The sequence below is a fragment of the Sorex fumeus genome, unplaced genomic scaffold (assembly GCF_029834395.1).
Source record: "Sorex fumeus unplaced genomic scaffold, SorFum_2.1 ptg000002l, whole genome shotgun sequence".
Classification (NCBI taxonomy): domain Eukaryota; kingdom Metazoa; phylum Chordata; class Mammalia; order Eulipotyphla; family Soricidae; genus Sorex; species Sorex fumeus.
Window position 1 is genome coordinate 81980636 of NW_026606059.1, and position 21592 is coordinate 82002227.

At 43.1% G+C, this 21592-nt stretch overlaps 1 protein-coding gene across 3 annotated transcripts in view; it reads left to right on the top strand.

Moving 5' to 3' along the window:
• The window catches only part of LOC130045885 (mitochondrial S-adenosylmethionine carrier protein), a 139011-nt gene that overhangs the window by 19368 nt on the left and 98051 nt on the right, over positions 1 to 21592 (top strand). For 2 of the 3 annotated variants that reach the window (XM_056138793.1, XM_056138868.1), the window contains exons 4-5: positions 14219 to 14323; positions 16292 to 16339. The exons of the other annotated variant lie outside the window; for it this stretch is intronic. In XM_056138793.1, the coding sequence (XP_055994768.1) occupies positions 14219 to 14323; positions 16292 to 16339 (153 nt within the window). The remainder of the gene's footprint in view (positions 1 to 14218; positions 14324 to 16291; positions 16340 to 21592) is intronic. 3 annotated transcript variants of the gene reach the window in all.

Genomic DNA, 21592 nt, shown 5'->3' on the forward strand with positions numbered 1-21592 from the left:
GGAGGTTTTCGGCTGCCGGGGCTGGGTCCCTTGGGATCGGGGAGGGCCCCCGAGTGAAACAGCCTGGTGTGGGGTCTGGTGGCATGGTTATGGCGTGTGTTGTGTTATGGGCCCTTCTGGGAGAGAAGGACAGTCCCCCTTCTCTTTTAAAGGCCTTCCATTAGGACTCCTCCTGGGCCTTTCTTTTAGCTTTAAGTTCAGAAAGGAAAGAATGCTGAAGTTTCTTTACCACCCAGAGTATTCTCTGTGAATATGATATCTGCCTGGCCAACTCGTATGAATTTTCTTATACACACAGATGCTGGTAGATTGCCCTTTCTGGCCCTCTGCCAGCTTGGAATTAAGAAAGCTGAGAGATCGTGTTGTGTTTTGCCTTCTGAATAGATGAGTGTCCAGGGCCCGTGCAGCAGCTAGAAATGAAGATTTTAGAGATGGTAGCCGCAGTGCAGGTTTCAAACAAGATTCCTTGATTGTTCTGCTCTTCACTGATACTTAGATATCTCTAGCTTCGGGTGATCAAAAGTATAAATTTATATCCTAGTAGACAGTGACTTTTTTGTGTTGGCATCACAGAGCCAAATCAAATAGTCTAGCTGTGGCAGAGACTGAGGACCACTGCTCACATGCTGATCAGAAGTGGGATTCCTTTTTTGTTCATCACTCAAAGAAATTCCTGGCTTTAATAAGTTCCAGAGTTTTGAAGATTGCAGGCATGTCGGGTTGGGTTTTGCAGTTAGAAATGGCCTTGCTCCCATGTCTGACTTCTTTGAGGCCCTTGCCTTTGAAGAGCCTTGAAAATGAAGCCAAGTGTCCACAGTTTAGCTCTCCGGGCCAGTCCCCGGGTCAGCGAACCTGCTCTGGGTGTCCCACTGGATATCAGCATATAGTAATGTTTTGGGGCCATACCAGGCAGTGCCCAGGGGTTGGTCCTGGCAGAATGCTGCTCATGGGTTGATTCCTTGTGTTGCTCGGAATAAAACCCTCCTGCATGCACAGCATGTGCCCACTGAGCTCTGGCACTGAGCTCCTGTTCACGTTTCTGTTTGTGGCTTTTGGCTCCACACCCCACGGTGCTTGCAGCGACTCCCAGCTCTCTGCTTGGCTGTCACTCCCTGTAGTGCTTGGGGGACAGTGCAGTGACAGTCAAGGCCAGCATCTTAAGTCCTGTACTGTCTCCCCAACTCCTAAACTCACGCTTTGATTCCATCTCTTTGCTGAAACCGGTCCCTGGAGTTTGGTGAAGGGCGGGTGCTGTCAGTAGGGTTATCGGCTCCACTGCAGAGAGCCCACCACCACTGGGCTTTCCTCAGGGGGCGTGTCAGCAGTTGGTCAGGCTGTTATTTAAAGTGTGTATCTAGCATGTTTCGTGATCTTTATTGGTCTCCACTCAACACGGGAATAGAAGGTTGGCAACTTTTCAAATGTGTTTTATGGTTTGAAGTAATCATATTAGATATTGAAGCACCCACCTGTTAATGAGTATTAATTCTCCTTTGCTATTCGGAGAGCTCGTACAGCAGGTTGGGCGTTGGCCTTGCACTTGGCCCACCTGGGTTTGATCCCTGCTATCCCTTATGGTCCTGAGCCTGCGAAGAGTCATCTCTGAGCTTAGAGCCAGAAGTAAGCCCTAAGCACCGCTAGGTGTGGCCCTAAATACACACACACACACATACACACGCGTGCGTGCAAGCATTTTTGCAGGTGTGACGGCTTTGGGACTGGGAAGATAGCTCAGAGGGCCAGAACATATACCTGACATGTACACAGGTGCTAAGTTCGACCCACAGCACTGAATCCTTTCCTCTTCCCCACAGTGCTGCCACACGTGAAATTGTTAGGCCCCACATTGCAGGGCTGAGTGTTGCCAGCTGTGGCCTTTGGGCTCTTGAGCACTGTGGGGAGGTCCCCTATTGGCCCCCTCCAAATCCTGCTTCTCATTGTCATACTTAAAGCCTTTCCTTTGTGTATCCTCCCCCATCACTTGCACCTCTTTGATCCCCCACCCCCCACTGATAAGGGCCATTTTGGGTTCCATTCACCTTGGTTTCCTCTGCTACTTTTGTCCTTGAGTGTGGATTTGGGTCTTCAGTCTTCATTGTGTTCCAGGCACTGAGGATTAAACAAGATTCTGATTTTGTTTTAATTAGTGAATCACCTTGAGATACAGTTGTAGACTTACAAATTTCTGTGCTTGTGTTTCGAGGACCCATCCCTCCACCAGTGCCCATTTTCCACCACCATTGGTCCCAGCATCCCTCCCACCACCCCCAAGATTCTGATTTAAGATTTGAGTCTGGAGGTAGACCTGAGTGTGGAAGTCTACAAGAACATGGGAGGTTATAGGTCTTAAGGGAAATACAAGTTGCCATGAGGCAAGGGAAGGTTTGCTTCGTCTGGATGCTAGAGGTGAAGGCGGTCAGGAAAGCCCTCCCAGGCGAGCTGACCCTGACACCACAGTCTAGACAGTAGTAGTCCTTAGGTTGGTGGGTATAGAGAGGAGTCCTGAATGTGTGAAAAAGCACTTTCATACGTGAAATGGAGCCCAGGGATGGCTGGCAGCCCCAGGTGGTCTGGAGGTGATGGCAGGGGATGTGGGGGGAGGGCCTCATCTGCTCTGGTAAGGATTTTGCCCCATGCGCTTTGACAGCTGTGTAGAAGTGGATGTGTGAATGGAGGGCCGATGACTAAACAAGTTGAGGTGCAGGAGGATGCAGAGGGGAAAGTGGGCGCAAGAGATGTTCAGGGAAAGATGGTAGTGCTCAGAGTGCACTCCCCATTTGTTGCCCAGGGAGCCAGGTGGTACTGGGGAGCAGACCGAGCCCCCAGCACACACAGCTTGCACTCCAGCCAGGTGAGCTGTCCTTGTGCCAAAGCTGTCACTCTTGTTAAAGTGCTTCTGGGGGCCAGAGCAATAGTATAGCAGGTTGGATCAGACCAACCCATATATGGATACCTGACATCCCCTAGAGTCCCCTGAGCCTGCCATAGCACATGTGTGTGTCCTTTGGCATGTTCTGTCTTTGTCATGTGCTTCACCTCTGCAATAGCTAAGTTCAGTAAGTGCACACCTGCTTCTCAGTTGGAGCAGCACCAATGAGAATGTAATGCAAGCAGAAGCCTGACAGTACAGTGGATGCTCGCGGCTGACGCAGGTTTGATCTGCAGCATGCCATGTGGTTCCCTGTCAGGAATGATCCCTAAGTGTAGCACAAGCCTGTCAGGAGTGATCCCTGAGTGCAGAGCCAGAAGTGTGAGCACCACTCAGTGTGGCTCCCAAACTGAGGAAGGCTGCAGGGAGGGAGAGGAAGAAGAGGAAGGAGAGAGTGCCAGGGTCGGGGGAGGGTTAGGACTTGGCTTGCTGAGTTCCAGCAGCTGGTGGGGAGAGACAGTTCTCTGGGAGGCTCTGTGCAGTGACTGATCCACTACCATCGTGCCAGTGTCCTCACGACTCCCTCTGTCCCCCCGTTCCAGATTGTGTTCTCTTTCAGGAGCTTGCTTTTCTCTCCCTAATGTGCTGGAGAGGACCAGATTCCATGGTGGTGAGTCCTGGCCTAATGCAGTGCATTCCACTGATATATTTAGTTACGAGAACAAGAGGGAGGGGAAGCTTTGCATTGGCCCTTTATTTCAGGGAAGTGTGAGTTGACAGAACAAAGTTAAGCCCAGCTTTATTATACAATGAGTGAAGGAAGAACATTTTCATCTAGGTTGATGAAGTTACAAAAGCCCTCTAAGACCACGAGAGGTGACTTGGTCAGTTATTGGGTCTACAATCAAGAATCCCTTTTCTTCAAGGACCAGACTCCTGAAGGAGAAATAGCCACTTCTTTGGGAGTCTGAGTTTTAGACTTAACACAGTCTTATTATTATTATTATTTTTTTTTTTTTTTCAGATAGCTTGGGCTGGAGCGATAGCACAGCGGTAGGGCGTTTGCCTTGCAGGCAGCCAACATGGCCGACCCAAGTTCGATTCCTCTGCCCCTCTCGGAGAGCCCGGCAAGCTCCTGACAGTATCTCGCCCGCACAGCAGAGCCTGGCAAGCTCCCCGTGATGTATTCGATATGCCAAGCACAGTAACAACAAAGTCTCCATTGGAGACATTACTGGGCCCGCTCGAGCAAATCGATGATCAACGGGAGGGCCTTTACCTTTTATCAGATAGCTTGTCATTAGGAGCGAAGGGAATTGATTTGTGATGGCACACTTCTTTCTTGTTTGAGAGCTGTTACATATCTGGTACGGTGGTTGGTGCTGAGGAACAGTAATCTTAACAGACTCCTTGAAGACTGTAAAAATAGTGAGTTTGGAGTGGGGAGATAGTACACGAGTTAAGGGGCTTGCCTTGCATGTTGCTCGGGTTGATACCTGGTTTGGTCCCTGGTACCACATGTGGTGGTTTCTTGACTACCACCAGGAGTGATTCATTAGTATGGAACTAGGATTTAAGCCCTGAATACTGCCTAGTGTGGCTCCAACCTTCCCTACCGCAGAGGAGCATTTATGAAATAATAGTGGCCTGTCTTTTTTAATTGAATTACCGTGAGTTACAGTTACAAAGCTTTCATGTTTGAGTTTTAGTCATACAATGGTTGAACACCCATCCCTCCACTAGTGCACATTTTCCACCACCAATGCCACCAGTATCCCTCCCGCCACCCCTACCTCACTGTACCCTGTGCCTCTATGGCAGACAATTTCCTTCTTACACACGCTCTAATTTTGGGCATTATGTTTTGCAGTACAGATACAGAGGCCGTCATGTTTGGTTCATCATCAAGGGCCTATCTTGAGCTTCCAGAGGCAGTCTGTGGATCATGAGGTGTCAGGTTTCACAGATCAGGATAGAACTGGGCCTTGTTTGCGGATTTGCTGTGTGTCTGGGCCATTACATAACCTCATCAGTTGGCCTTCCCCTGTCTTGAAGAACAGGGTGTCATCCAACCTAACATCACCCCTCTCACAGTTCTTACAAGGATCAGGTGACTAAACACTTACAAAGCATTCAGCCTAGCTCTTGATAAGTAAGTGTACCCAAAAAGTGTTAACTCTAGTCCTGTGCAACATAAGTGGTTACATGTAGCACGTTTTAAAAATATTATTGTTTGGGGAGGGAATTAGTTGGAATATAAAAAATTCAGGTTGGGGCTGAGCATCCTCCACCCAGATCCTCCAAATTCTAGTAGGCAGGGGTCACACCCACCAACTGGCCCCCTGGCGCCGTGTAATCCCATCAACGGCCAAGACTCAGAGACTATAAAACCCAGCTCCCGGAAGCGTGCGGCTGCATTTGCGGCTTCGCGAGATCTTATTATCTCATTCCTACTTTGGACAAACTCGCAGGCTACCAAATGTAACCTGCCCACACGGCAGAGTCTGGCAAACTCCCCGTGGCGTACCCAGTATGCCAAATACCGGTAACAATGACGGGTCTCATTCTCCTAACCCTGAAAGAGCCTTGAATGTGGCATTTTTTTAAAAAACTCAGGGCTAGGACAAAGGAGACGTTACTGGGGCCTGCTCAAGGCAATTGATGAACAACAGGATGGTCGTGATCGTTGTGTAAACACACAAAAAATAAAAAGGCCGGCAGTCAGGGCGCTTCCCCACTCCAAGGAGGTCGATGGCGATGGTCAGGCGAAGGAAGGAAACGAGGGCCAGGCTGGTTGGTCTTAGCAGCGATTTATTACATGGAAGAGATGTATGTCATGGAGGCCTCAGGAATCCTCAAGCACGTGCGCCTTTATTCTCCCAGCTTCTGTCCTCAGCCCCATCTTCCCAGGTTCTCTGATGCACGTGTCCCCCCAGAGAGCCCTGAAATCTCCCTTATATAGATCATAGTACCTCTAAAGGGCACAATATAGTGATGTCATCAAAAGGAGTTACAGAAAGAACATTGAGGTGGCAAACCATACATTGTTTCCTTACATCCACATTGTTTCCTTGCATCCGCAGGCCAGTAATACTGGCCTCCGGAAAGAAGATACAAAGCCAAGCTGAAACCTTTCACAAGCACTTTCACAAGCTGCAAGCACCTTGATTTGCACCCCAAAGACCAGCCTGGCTACCACCTGAGATCTGCATATCTAAGACCAGCCAGGGTTCTGAGAGAAAGGGGAAACTGTCTCAATATACTGAAATCATTTACTGAAGACAATTTGAAGGGGAGAAAACAGTCTCATCCAAGCTAGTCAGGACACATGGGAAAACTGCTTTTAGGACGTGTTTCTCCTCTCCTTGTCCAACCAACATATAAGCATACATAATATTAATCATTTTGTATGGACACAGTAAGAAATACTTTGAGTTTATAGAATTGCTCTCCTAGGGCCATCTCGATCTCAGACTGCAGTGCTCAGGCCAGATATCTTTCCTATTCCTAGCAGCAGGGCCCTAGTCTCGTCGTTGCTTTTGGATAATGACATCTTTGCCTAGGATCAACCTCTTAACTTATAGTTAAGAATTGTGGCACCTTGGCCTGGCCCATCGCGATGCCAGGGTAGCACATAACTTACCGGCTTGCCCTGGTTCCATCCAGTCCCACGTCAGGACCCTGCCCTTGGAGTGCTAGGAAGTGAGGGCAACTGAGGGAAGCTAAGAAGACAGATGCCTAGGGGTGAATAATATTCAAAGCCAATTAAATCCTAAGTTATAAAGCATAATATTAATTAATTGTCTTCCTGTATCCATACAAAAGGACATTGCATAAAGTAAACTGCTCAAAAGACATAAGGAGAGGAGAAAGGCAATATTGACTTACAGTACAGCTTCAGTGTCTAAGAAGGATGAGGCCTTACAAATTGGTTGGGGAAGAGAGCATAGAAGTGGTTACAGACTGACAAAGTAATGGGAGTGACTCGGGAGCACTGTGATGGGTACAATCTGATAAACCTAAGCTCCGTGTACTCCAACAACTGGGGCCTGCTCGAGGCAATTGATGAACAACAGGATGGTCGTGATCGTGATCATAATAAAAATTTCAAATCAAAAATTAAAGTTTAGTGACTTGTTCAGGGTTTTCAACTGTTGTGGGTATTAAAATGCTACATAGTATTGATTACAGGATAGACAACCATTTCTTTTTTTGTTGTTGTTTTTGTTTTTTGTGTCACACCCAGTGATGCTAAGGTGTTACCCCTGGCTCTGCACTCAGGAATAGGAATTAATCCTGGTGGTGCCCGGAAACCGTATGGGATGCTGGGGACTGAACCTGGATCCTGCCTCATGCAAGGCAAATGTCCTGCCCGCTGTGCTATTCCCCCCCCCCCCCCCCCCCCCCCCCCCGCAACCACTTCTCTGTGTTCTTCCAGGAGCATCTTTGTCTTCTGCCTTTCAGTGTCATATTTCTAATGCGGAACTGGAGATGGAAATTGATTTAACATAGGTTGTGCTACAAACTGAGTTCGCTCAGGGTTAAAGTAAGAAGAAGCCTCCTTAAGAATCCTAAGTTTCTTTCACTTACTCTGGTAAATTAAATAATGACCTCATAAAGATATTCTAGATGCTGAAACCTGTGGAAATGTTACCTAACACGACAAAAGGGACTGCAGATATAATCAAATTAACAGTCTGGAGATAGGGAGAATTTTTGTATTATCTCACTGGGCCTGGTACAATCACATGGGCTCTTGTAAAGAGGAACACAGGAGAGAGTGCTTTTAAGATACGCTTCTGCCTTGCAGATGCAGGAATAAAGGTGGTCTCCAAAAGCAAGGAAATGAGTGCACTCTTATAGCTTCCAGAAGAAATAACCACACCGATATATCACTTTTAGCTTGTTGGACCCATTTTGGACTCCTGATCTTCAAAGTTATGAGTAAATTTGTTTTAAATCTATAAAAATTGTTAGTTTAAATTTTAAACTACTTTAACCACTTTTTATTGGTAGAAATTTTTGTAAATATTTTGTTGCATCCATTCACTAGGATTTTGTTGCCTTCAATGAAATCATGGCTCATTTCTGTTGTGGAAAGGTCCAGAAGTAAGAAACCCCTTTTTTTTTTTTTTTTTCTTTTTTGGTCGCACCTAGCAATGCTCAGGGGTTACTCCTGGCTCTGCACTCAGGAATTATACCTGGCTGGGAATCGAACCCGGGTGAGCTGCTTTCTAGGCAAATGCCCTACCTGCTGTACTGTCACTCTAGCCCCTAGAGAAATCCATTTAAAGTTTGGAGTCTATGAAATTTTCTGAGCAATCCTTATAAACCAGACCTAAAACATTATATATTTGTATTTACTGAGAAAACAGTTGACTTCCTGTCTAGAATCTAGATTATTTTATCAGGCAAGAAGACTACTGGTTAGAGAAATTTAATCTTTTCTAATTACTAGGTATTAGAATCAGAAGAATCCTGTAAGTGAGGAAGGTGTGATAGACTTATGTTCCTGTATGAGTGGATAGAATTTAGACTCTGAAAGAGTAAATTCTCATTTAGAAATTGCTGTTCACCTGTGATTCCATTTATAGCCAGAAGATGGCAGAATTGACACACAAATGAACTATTAAGATGGTTTTGGTTTTAAATGGTTAGGTATTCTTAATCTGGAATCATGCTTTCTAGAAAGGATTTGGGAATTACACAAGAAGTGAAATAAGACGCAAGCAAGCGAACTATTCCTTCAAAAATTATCAGCGTCAAGACTTTTCTTTCATTTGCTTCATTGAGTTTGTTTGGCAAAGTGCGAAGTAACTTTGCTTTGAATGTGATTAATTTTCTATTGAGTGTATTATAGATTTTCTTTTATAAGCATAACTAGCTGATACCTTAACTCGGGACCTCCAGTAGCCGTCTGAGACTGAGGATAGTGCTGACCTTCATCATACTGTACATGCCATGTTTTTCATGACGGTACGCAGCCACGATAAAGTTTAGTTTACCAACAATCAGAGTAATAAAAGCTAATAATACAAACCCAACAGTTATAACACTAGATTGCAATAAAGGGTATGTGAATGGGTGGTGCTCAAAGTGTCCTTTTTAAAAATAAGTGAAGTAAAATGTTTCATTGAAAGAAATTTAGAGAAATGTTGGGGGTAGGGGAGAGGAGGCAGACAGAGACACAGGACAGCAGAGAGAGGAGAGAGGGCAGGGGAGAGAAGGGGAGGGGGGGGGGGGAGAAGGGGAAAGGGAGGGAAGGAAGGAGGAGAGAGGGAGAAAGATAGTCCCGTTTATCTATCTCTGTTTTCACTTGCTCGGCCAGTGGCGTGGCATCTTTGAAGATACCATTAGCCTCAATGCCATGGAGGGTTTTGCCAACTTTGTCTTCAATGTACCTTATGGTGTCTGGTCTGATGTTGAGGTCTTTAATCCATTTTGATCTTACTTTTGTACATGGTGTTAGGCAGAGTTCTGAGCCCATTTTTTTGCATGTAGCCGTCCAGTGATGCCAGCACAGTTTGTTAAAGAGGCTTTCCTTACTCCACTTCACATTTCTTGCACCTTTATCAAAGATTAGATGATCATATGATTGAGGGGAGATGTCAGTGTATTCAACCCTGTTCCATTGGTCTGCAGTTCTGCCTTTGCTCCAGTACCATGCTGTTTTGATTATTACTGCTTTGTAGTAGAGTTTGAAGTTAGGGAGGTTGATTCCTCCCATTTTCTTTTTCCCCAGAATTGCTTTAGCTATTCGTGGAGCTTATTTTTCCATTTGAATTTACTATACAAATCTATTGTTTCTAGGAGTTTCTTGGTGGAGGTTATTGGGTTCTTTAAGTAGAGTATCATATCATCTTCGAATAGTGAGAGCTTGATTTGTTCCTTTCCTGCCTGAATGCCCTTAATATCTTTTTCTTGCTAATCGCTATTGCAAGTACTTCCAGTACTATATTGAACAGCAGTGGGGAGTGGGCATCCTTGTCTCGTCCCTGATCTTAGAGGGAAGGCTCTCAGTTTTTCCCCCATTGAGGATGATGCTTGCTGTAGGCTTGTGGTAGATGGCTTTAACTATGTTGAGGAAAGTCCCCTCTATACCAATTTTGGCTAGGGTTTTCATCATAAAGGGGTGCTGGATCTTGTCAAATGCTTTCTCTGCATCTATTGATATGATCATATCCATTTTATCTTTTCTTTTGCTGATATGATGGATTACGTTGATTGATTTCCGAGCGTTAAACCATCCTTGCATCCCTGGGATGAATCCTACTTTGTCATGGTGTATGATCTTTTTGATGAGTCATTGGATTCTATTTGCCAGTAGTTTGTTGAGGATCTTTGCATCTGTGTTCATCAGGGATATGGGTCTGTAATTCTCTTTCTTTGTGGTATCTGTGTCTGCTTTTGGTATCAGTGTGATATTTGCTTCGTAGAAACTGTTCGGAGGTGTTTTTGATATTTCAATTTCGTGGAAAATCTTAAAGAGGATTGGGAGTAAGTCTTCTTTAAAGATTTGGAAGAATTCACTAGTGAATCCATCCGGGCCAGGACTTTTGTGCTTGGGGAGACTTTTTATTACCATTTCAATTTCCTTGATGGTGATAGGTCTGTTCAGGTATTCCAGGTCTTCTTGGTTCAGCCTTGGGAGTCTGTAGGAGTCTAGGAATTTATCTATTTCCTCGAGGTTTTGATGTTCCGTGGCATAAAGCTTCTCAAAGTACTCCCTGGAGGATCCTTTGAATTTCTGTAGTTTCTGTTGTAATGAGCCCCTTTTCATTTCTGATTCGGTTTATTAGGGTTTTCTCTCTCCCTTTCTTTGTGAGTTTTGTTGGAGGCTAATCGATGTTGTTAATTTTCTCGAAGAACCAGCTCTGAATCAAGAGGTTTTTGAAAAAAATTTTTACTAAGGAGTTCCTCCTGGCTCTTACTCAGGAATTATTCCTGGCAGTGTTTGGAGGCCCATATAAGATGTCAGGGGTAAAATCTTGGGTTGGCTCTGTGCAAGGCAAATGCCTTACCCTCTGTTCTATCCCTCTGGCCCCCCTTGAGGTGCTTTCAAAGTGAAAGATTTCAAAGTGAAATTTTTTTTCTCTGTGGTGACTTAGGTAAGCAAAATCTAGGCATTATTTCCTGAAGTATAAATTTAGAAACACCTCTCTGGCTTTCTCAGTGTGGGCGGGGAAAGCCTCTCCCACCCAGCAGAGGTATTCATGAGAACCAATAAATGTTTGTGCTCTGAGTGTTTAGGCGTTTGTAGGAAGTCCAGCTGCCAGTCCTCCCCTGGGTGGGCTCCTCCAGGCGAACAGGTGATGCCAGGAGAGCGGATACAGGATTCCCACGAGGGGCATTAATAGTGCACACAGCACAACTTCAAGTATCTTACTTTACAATGAAACTGTGGGAGGTGAGGCCACAGGTAAGGGGAAATTGTTGCAATCATGATACACATTGAATGAAAAGAAATTTTGGAAATACTAATCAGAAGATGTGGAGTTTCCTCTTGTTTCATTGACCCTCAGTTACTTCTAAATGGCTGGTTGGTTATCAATGAAATGCAGAGGATTAGACTTTAATAGCACGTGACTATTTACAGGTTGATTAGGTTTATTAGAGAATGGTTGACATTGGTGACTGTATACGCTATGTTGAAATATTTGGAGGGAGTATAAAATGTTCATATTGGGGAGCTGAAGAGCTACTGTAGTGGTCACTAAGGGGCCTTGCCTGCTACCAACCCTAGCTCCTCTCAGCCCCACCAGGAGTGACCCTTTGAGCACAGACCCAGGAGGAGGCCCCGATCACTGCTGAGGGGGCTCAAACTCCTCTACCCCTCAAATACAGATATTGGTGATGCGTAATGACTCTGATGAGCAATTTGGGAGTCAGCAGGTGGAAGTGGCTAAAACCCTGGTTGTGCTTGGAGCTAGGAAAGTTGGATATAGCAAGAAAAGAAACAGATTTTAGTGCATTTTTCTCTCCCTCTTTTGTTCCCTCCCTTCACTCATTTTAGATGAGAAATCAAAGTCTGCTGTGGTTTTTTTTTTTCCCCTTTTACACAGTCTTATTTGGTCATGACATTTAAAAATACAAGTAGTGGGGCTGGATTGTTAGCACAGTGGATAGGGCATTTGCCTTGCACGCAGCTGACCCGGGTTCAATTCCCATAGGGTCCCCTCAGCACTGCCAGCAGTAATTCCTGAGTGCAGAGCCAGGAGTAACCCCTTTGCATTGCCAGGTGTGACCCAAAAAGCAAAAGAAGAGAAAGAAAAAGGAAAAAAAATACAAGTAGTGTTTCAGTCTCCATTGCAAAAGTGAAAATTATATAAACTGTATTTTTGCTAGTACCATGGATTACTCACTGGGCTTTGTGGATGCTTTGCATACAGAAGGCCTGGGTTCAGTCCCAGCACCATATGGGGTGAACCCTAAGCACTGTCAGGTGCCCCCCCCCTTCCGCAAAATGAACTATTTATACTAAAAAACCAGCTTGGTAGTTAATTCACTATTATAAATTTTTAATCCAAAGCTTATCTTTTTTTGCTAGTTTGCTTGTTTTCTTTTGCTGTGTTTAATATGGAAGCCAGTGTTGCATTTTGATATTGATAAGATGGAAACATGGATTTTCTTTGCGGAAGACTTGAATTGTGTCTTTTCATAGAACTTTAACATATGAAACAAGACCTTTAGCTATTTCTGTGACCTAGATTCACACCAATACATGGACTTATGTGGGAGCAATGCACTGAAGGATGAATGAGACCTGCCGATGACATTACCTATCTCTCCTGCCCAGAATTACAATGCCGTCATGCGTGTTTGTTCGTGTGCACTTAAATCCTCCCTTGTAGCTCAGATTCAAATCTAAGAAAGATCAGAGTTAATAGAAAACCAAATGGCAGGCAGCTGGGGCTACTGGAGGAGGGCCCTGCCCTGACCCTGTGTCCCCTCTGTGGCAGGGGGAGTCAGGAAGCCCTGCTGGCTGCTTTGGACCTCGCCTGTTATTTAGATTGTCTTTCATCTGAAAACCTTTTCGAAGTTTCCTTGGGCTTGTGTATTTTTAAGAAATAAAAACGTAATGTAAGAACATGGTGGGTTATGAAGCATGAAGATCCACAAATATTTATGCCAAGGCATAAAAGTAGGCAATTCCTATTTTCTTGACATATTGGGGTCATATTTTATTCTTGACCTCTTGAGTTGAAAAATACAAGGAGTTACTGTATCCTTTTCTTTCTTTGCTCTTGCCTTTGTAATTTCTTTTTCACCTTCTTAAAAAAAAAAACCACACACAACAACAACAACAGAGCTTTAGATGCCAAGAAGGATCCTGTGAGGTCCATGCAAAGCTTCGACAATATTTTATTTTCATCCTGGTTTGTGAGCATGGATTAAAAAGTCTATCAAAGTTTACTCTTACCAAAAGTAAAGTTTAGGCCTTAGTGACAAACTATTTAATCTGTTTTAGTGCTTAGCATAGTCATTTACTTTCTATTCTAAGTAACACAAAAATTAATTCCTTCCCAAATGGCAAGATATAGTTTTATTTGTCAACTATTCAGCTAAAGCTGGGGAGAAAAATCCAGATAGTCCCTCTACATTGATTTGTAAGGTTGATACCTGTATTTCTTGTCCTCGGGGTGTTATCACTTAGAAGAAGAGAAAATTATATATTTTTAAAATACATATGATACATCGCAATAAGTGTCTGGGTTACAGAATTAGGTAAATGCGCATCATACTACCAAAGAGCTTAGGTATTAGTTAAATTTAATATCTAATCGTAGTAAATTTTATGCAAAGACTCTTTGTTTTTGCCTTCTCGTTTTTTTGTTTTGTTTTGCTTTTCAATTTTCTAAGCAAAACTTAATTGCCAATACTATACATGTTTCCTACATTGTAATCAGTCTATAGTCCAGTGTGGCTAATATGGGAAGATCAAGACAGGGCAAGCGAGAAAAATTTGGGGCTGATGAAACGTATGTCCATTATTTTGTCTTAAACAAAAAAAAACCCAACAACAAACCACTCTTTGATGTCTTCTTGCACAGAGCCCATGCATATGCTTTTTTTTTTTTTTTGCTTTTTAGGCCACACCCAGCGATGCTCAGGGGTTACTCCTGGCTTTGCACTCAGGAAATTACTCCTGGCAGTGCTCAGGGGACCATATGGGATGTTGGGAATCGAACCTGGGTTGGCTACTTACAAGGCAAATGCCCTACCCGCTGTGCTATCGCTCCAGCCCCACATATGCTTTTGTAAAGTTTATATTTTTTTTGCTTATGCAAAAGTTTACTCTCCCATGCAGTTACTTGATTTTTAGGATATCATTAAATTTCTGTCTTTTAGGTTGCCTGCCTGATTCGAGTTCCTTCTGAAATAGTTAAGCAGAGGGCACAGGTATCAGCTTCTTCAAGAACATTTAAAATTTTCTCGGACATCCTGTATGAAGAGGTGAGACATGTTTATTAGATCTTTTCATCTGTGGGAAATATTTTATAGTTGCTAATAAGAACACTGTGCTTCTTTTACCAAGAGACTTTGGAGATTCCTTACTGTTAAATTTAATGGCTAATCATGGTAAATTTTATGCAAAGATTCTTTGTTTTTGCCTTCTCGTTTTTTTGTTTTGTTTTGTTTTTCAATTTTCTAAGCAAAACTTAAATGCCAATACTATACATGTTTCCTACGTTGTAATCAGTCTATAGTTCTTTTGGTCTCAGGCATGGAGTAATTAATATGTAAAATGGACAAAGATAATTGCATTTAAATTATCTCCAAAGATAATTTCTACCGAAGTACTCATGGTAGAAAATTAGTAATGAACTGGTATTAGAGACTACTACAGTGCTGTTTATATCAAAATGTTCTTCCTCTTTCACTGGTTAGTGTTACAGCAACTGTGGGTCAGAAATAATTTTTGTTGGCCAAGGGACTAGGGGCCATTGAACTGTCCTAACTTTATATACTTTTATAGAAGATTGCAGGTATTTGTTTTTTTGGATTTTATATTTTTTTGCTCCCAGTGGAAATCAACCACAAAGAAATGAGTCTGATTTTTAGAAAATTTATTCTTCATGGCCCCTCTCACCTGGATGAAGAGATGTTGAGCCGTTGATAAATAATGAGATCCGTGAAACAGAAGAGTCCCTTGAATTAGATGGATGGATAAGTACATAAGTCAGTGCCTGTCCAGAGCTTCTGTCAGGTTATTAGTGAATTTCTTTGACTTCTGAAAGTATAAAATATGCAATTCTTAATATTGTTTTCTTTTTGTTTGCTTCTTTGTGGTGCTGGGGATCGGACCCAGGGCCTAATCCATGCAAGGCAAGTACTCTGCTGCTGAGCTGCACCCCTGCCTTGTCACTCTTATTTTCGTGTTTAAGGATGCTCAGCATTCTTTGTGTCTTTGCTTTCGGAAATCTGAAGGGTTTTCTTCAGGAGAAGAAATGTTGAAGCCAATTAACACTAAATCAGTCTGTAGTCAGTAATGGGCTGTGGATGTAGCACAATGGGTAGAGCACATGCCTGGCATATGTGAGGCCCCCGGGTTGAACCCTGGCACCTTAGGGTTCTTCAACACCATTGGGTATGATCCTTATTTTTTTTTAAAAAAAAAAACATCAGTTTGGGGGCTGGTGAGACGCCACCGTGGGTGGGGTGTTTGCCTTTTATGTGACTGACCTGGGTTCAATTGTGCCACCCTCCCCATGGTCCCCTGAGCCCCTCTAGGACTGATCACTAAGTGCAGATCCGGGAGTAAGCCCTGAGCACTGCTAGGTGTGGCCCCAAAGCAAAAACCAACAATTCTTAAAAAAATTATTATTATTTAAACTATTATTAGAGTTGTTTCATTTTGAAAGAAGTTGACAAATTGACCTGGGTCTATATCTTATGAGAGGTAACAAACCTTTACTGGTTTTTTTTGTCTTTCTTTTTATTGTTTAATGGGTACCACACAGAGCAGTGCTCAGGGCTTCCTCCTGGCCCTGGCCTCAAAGGTCATTCCTTGCAGGGTTTGGGGTGTCACATAAGCTGCCGGGGATTGAGTCCAGGTTGACTCTGTACAAGGCAAGCACCCTGCCCACTTTATTCTCTCTCTGGCCCCAGTTTAGAACCACTTGTCTTCTATAAAAGCTTTGTGGGCCACATCTGGTGGCTCTGCACTCAGAAATCAGTCCTGGCAGTGCTCAGGGGACCATACCTGATGCTGGGAATAGAACCCAGGGCAACCCACATGCAAATGCCCTACTATCACTCTGGCCCAGAACACTTAATCTTTTACAGAATTGCCATCATTGTGAACATCTTTATCTCAAAGTTTTGAGCAAGTAGTCTGCTTCATTCACAGTATCATTCAGAAATGTCTGTTCTTCCAGCTGAGTTCTTCGCCCTTTTTTTTTTTTTTTTTTTATCTTTCAGGGCATCCAAGGATTATATCGAGGCTACAAGAGCACAGTTTTGAGAGAGGTAATCACTCAGTTTCATCATTGAATTGTGAAAGAGTGATGGGCTTTGTTCCTTAAATTTAATTTTGAGAAATTAGTTAAAAAATCAAAAAGGGGCGCTATTGTCAGTTTGTAAAGCACTCTTTAATCTCATCTCCTCCATCTAGTTAGTGGATAGAATTAGTTTGCTGAAAGAGCAAGCTCAGTGGTCAGAACGCCCATTCTCAAACGACTAACTGTGGGAAAGATTAAAAATTGCCTGACATATTAAAAAAAATAATAAAACGCCCCCGTGGGTAAGATTTCCGGTTAATTACTGTAACATACTGAGTAATGGGAAATTGATAACCAAACCAGCCTTCTGGGAGAGCAAGCGTGCTCTCTCGCCTGCCTGCTGATGACGCCACAGAGCTGGGGAGTGTGGTGTGATGCACCAGCTGCTCATGCCTCAGGCCTTCTAACTCTTGGTGACAGTCTGGGATTCAGTATCTGCTACCTTTCTTTTCGGTTGAGAAAGCAAAGTGATTCCAGTATATCCTTGCTGAATCTGCACTTCTGAATGTTCAGTGTGTTGTAGCTTTTGTCGCACTCAGGAGAAGCCGTGTTTCAGTGCCAGGGACTGAACCCAGGTCTGCCCCCTGCAAGTGCCCTACTGCAGGGCTCTATCCCTGGCCCTCGGGGAGGCTGTCTTGAAGTTTAGAGGTTGATTTATACATCGCCGGGCTGCTTTGGTTGTTTCTTTTGTGTCTGGGGAATTGGCACAGTCGGTGGTGTGCTGGGGTACTCCTGGGTCGGTGCTCAGGGGTTGCTCCTAATGTTGTCGAGAGGGAGATGCTAGGGATTGACCTGAGTCTGCTGTTAAGGCAAGAGCGGTAACCCTTGTACTCTCTCTCCAGCCCTTGTCGATCTATGGAGAGAAAAGAGAAGTTCCTGAGTTGGGGAAATGTGTTTTTCAGAGTTTCAATCTTGGGACTGGGGGGCGATGACCCAAAGGACTGAACTGTTTGCTTCTCCAGGCCTGAGGTCTGGGTTGAGTCCCCTGTGCAGTGTGGTCTTAGGAGCATCTCCAAGAGGACCCTGAGCAGCCACCTGGTGTGGGGAAAGACTTTCCATCCTGGGAATACCCCCACCCCAGCTTTATAGAGCTACAACAGACACATAAGGTAGGGATTTAAAACATAATGTGATGACTTGCTGTATTTGTACATTGGGAAAAGAATATGCATGCATCTGTATCATATTTTGATTTATTTTTGATTTTCTATTTGGAAGTCTCTGTTAAATCCATTTCATGGGAAAAGGGTATGTATACATCTGCATCATATCTTTTGGGTTTTTTGTTTTGTTTTGCTTTTCTATTTGGAGGTCTATTAAATCCATTTCATTTTCATGTATAAAAATGGCTTCAATTTAAATATCTGTTAGCAGAATATCGGAATTCAAAACCCCTCATTTTATTTCCCAGTGGTTGTGAAATTTTGATTTTGTACTATAGAGTACAGATCTTCTTTTTGAAAACTAGCAAGGGTACATGCTATTTAAAACTTTAAATTCCACAACCTTCTGTGTTGCATGGTGGACATGATGTAGATCTTTGAAAATTTTTGTTTGAAGATAGAACTAATTTCAAAATTAGTTCTATGTGTGAAGATGACTTCTGCCTTTCAAAAATATCACCTGTACCTTATCTTCATTCTGTACTTATTTTCTGACTCACAAGCATTATTTATGTAGCTTTCACCTGGGTGCAGGAAAAGGGAGGAGGGCCAATGAACCTCCTTTACTTTCTTAAGAGTTGCTGAATAAATGAATGTATTGGCTCACCAGAGAATACTGGCTTTGCATGCAAGCAAATAGATAAAACGCATGGTTATAACAGCATTCTTTTCTTTAAAAAATTTGTTTTGACATATGTCACACTCGTAATTAATTTCTAGACTGCAATTCTTGCAAATCGTGTGCCCCTACTGAAATGGCTTTGTTTACTCAAAATGGCAGTGCTTTGTTGGAAATTTAATTGGGGTCTTCTGCATTATGCGTATTCATAAAAGATCCTTCAGAACTGATTTTCCTTGAAATAATGCTTTTGTAGAGATTCTCTGATAGAATGGGAGAAGAATTATTGGTGAGTGGAATATAGCTTAGTTTCACAATGAGAAAAATAAGAAGTGATATCTCTGCTTCAAACAAAATTTTTGCATTATAAATAGTTTCAATTTTTATTTTATTCTGACACCAATATCTAATCTTTTGCCAAGGGCTTATTTGATTGTTTCAATAGGAAGGTACATCAAAGCCTTAGTGAAAATCACCAGAAAACTTATACATTTATTCTATGTACATTTTTTCTTTAAAATGGCTTTTGCTCCCTAGCAGTAGCCCATTAACATGAGATTGAAGCTTGAAGCCATGTATTATAAGATAGATCATGTACATTCTTTAGATCTTGTGAATGCTGTCACATGTTATTTTTTGTTGCATTTGATGTTCGTGGCGATTGCTTACTTGTCTTTTGCGTTTTCCCAAATTGATTCAGTTACTGTGAGTTTTGGACTGTGGATAAGCAAGGTCAGATTATACCCCTTATTTCACTCAGTATTCATTTTCCACATGAGCTTGGTCAAACTGGAGGTGGCCAAGCATCACATGATATGGTACTGCAGTAAGATGCGGCAGGGAATATAATCAGAGCTGTTTCATAGACTGATTTCAGAGCGCCCATTGTTTTGAAAGTCTTATACAGAGCAGCCTCACCATCGTAGTATAAATCAAAAGGACTTTATGGAGGAAGACTGCAGTGAAAGGAAAGTTGTTTTCAGAGAAAAAAGCCGCAAGTTAAGCCTTGGAAATAAATGTATTTCATCCACAGATTCTGACTCACAATCCCTTAAAATGTGTGTATCACAGGCAGGGAGAGGATGCCTCAGAGTGGTGTGCATGCAGAATGTAGGATGTCTGGGTTTGATACCCATCGCCACATGATGTTTTGAGCTCCATGCTGGGGATAATCCCTAGGAGGAAACATGAGAAGATACTTTTGCAGTACCGTGTAATAGTGCTGTAATGATATGCATAGACAAGGTGCCACTGCGAGTACAGAAGAAGTAACGCTAGAGTGATAGGAAATAAGTATTAGTTGCATTACTAAGAATGTATTTTGACTGAAGTCTTTAATTTGCGTGTCTGAGCATGCATGTTGCCCTAATTTAAAAAAATTTTTTGCGGGAGGGCGGAAGTAAACTAGATTTTATTGAACGAAACTTGCTTAGAAAGATGTGAGAGAAAAGAAAGGGAAACCGTGTTCAGGAGAGAACACAGGCTTCTGCAGAGTGGAAACAAGCAGACAAACAGACAAGTGAGATGCATGTTCAAGGGTGAACATGATCTTGAGGAGTGCTCTTATGGGGCCCTATTTTCTGAAGGAGAGTCACTGAGTAGTCAGCTAGGCAGCAGATGCAGCATGAGCAAATGCACCAGAATTGTTCAGAATTGGGGTTTTTACCCCCATGGAAGTGATTTCACTGTGATGCAAGGATGCTCTAAGGAAGAGCTCAACCAAGTGCAGTATTTGCCGGGAGGAGGGGGCCAGCTTTCAGCCAGCAGATGTCTGCCAGGGCATGAAAACAAGTCCATGGGAAAGTCTTTGTAAGAGCTTGACATGTGTCTTGGGGATTTTGGAGGTGACATTACTGGCGTTTGGCTCTTCTGCACATCCATGATAGGAGCTTGCTTGAACTGCCTCAATGCCTGAGTATTGCTGTTTTGTTTCTGAGTAAGTTCTGGCTTCTTTTTGGTAGAGAATAGCCACTAAAATCTGTTTGAGTGATGGCAGAGCTGGTAAGGCACTTACCTTGCATGCAGCCAACCTGAGTTCGATTCCTCGCATCCCAAATGGTCAGTGATTCCTGAGTGCAGAGCAAGGAATAACCCCTGACATTGCCGGGTGTGGCCCCCAAACAAAACAAACAAGCGAAAACCAAAAAAAGATTAAAAAAAAAGAGTTGAGGTATCCTCTTCCCCCAGTTTTCTTAGCAGTCTTCAGAAAATTAAGTCTCCTGCCAGAATCTATTGTTTATGCAGTTAAAAACTAGCAATCAGGAGGCTCAACTTATCCAGTGTGTCCTGAAATTCACAAGAATTCCTCAGTCTCATAGAAAAATTCATTTGAATATATGAATTGCCACACCCAGTAGTGCTCAGGAGACCATGTGCAATGCTCAGGATTGAACCAGGGTGGGCTGCATGTAAGGCAAGTGCCTTGCCCCCTATACTGTCTCCCCAGTCCTTAGTGGAGAGAGATCTTTGTGACGTGAACTCTACGGTTTAATCCATCAGTGTGTGTTCAAAAAAATGTTAGTCATGAAGATTCCTTTTCTTGGTGACTGAAAGTGCTCGAGAGGAAATGGTGCTTGTATATAAAATGTGACTCGGTTCCTCACCAGCTGCCGGCTCTTGGCACATCACTTAACCTTCCTGAGTGTTTGCCCATCTGTGCCAGCTCTGCGCATTGTCTGCCTTCCTCCAACTCTGGGGCAGGCTGAGGAGACCCCTTTCAGCACTGTGATGGGGAGGGAGAACCCTGCCTCTAGCCTGTTTGATTCTTGCGAAGGGGTGTAGTATCGGTCTGTCTGGATTTGATTGTTAGAGTTGTTTTCTTTTTTTTTTCTTTTTGGGTCACACCCAGAGATGCCCAGGGATTACTCTGGGCTCTGACCTCAGGAATTACTCCTGGCATTGCTTGGGGATGCTGGGGATCGAACCTGGGTCAGCTGCATGCAAGGCAAATGCCCTACTCGCTGTGCTCTCTCTCCAGCCCCTAGAGTTGTTTTCTGGTGATGAGGAACAATTGTGTTTGAACCAGACACCAGTGGTATCGGTTACTATTTGTAAGGCTTCTCAGCTACAAATGGAGAATGTTTCCTTCAGATGTCTTGTGGAGAAGAATAATTTATTCAGTTAGCAAACTACAACCTGTAACTGATTTTATGTTCACTGTTTTTATAGTCTGTCTTTTTTTATAAAAATAGTTTTTTATAAAATATATTTTATATTATATATAAATATATATTTTTTATATTTTATTTTTATAATATAATAAATTAAAATATATTTATATTTTATATTTATATATAATTTATTTGCTCAAGCGGGCCCAGTAACGTCTCCATTGGAGACTTTGTTGTTACTGTGTCTGGCATATGGAATACTCTCGGTAGCTTGCCGGGCTCTCCTTTATATAAGGTAAAGGTAAAAGGTAAAGACCCTCCCGTTGATC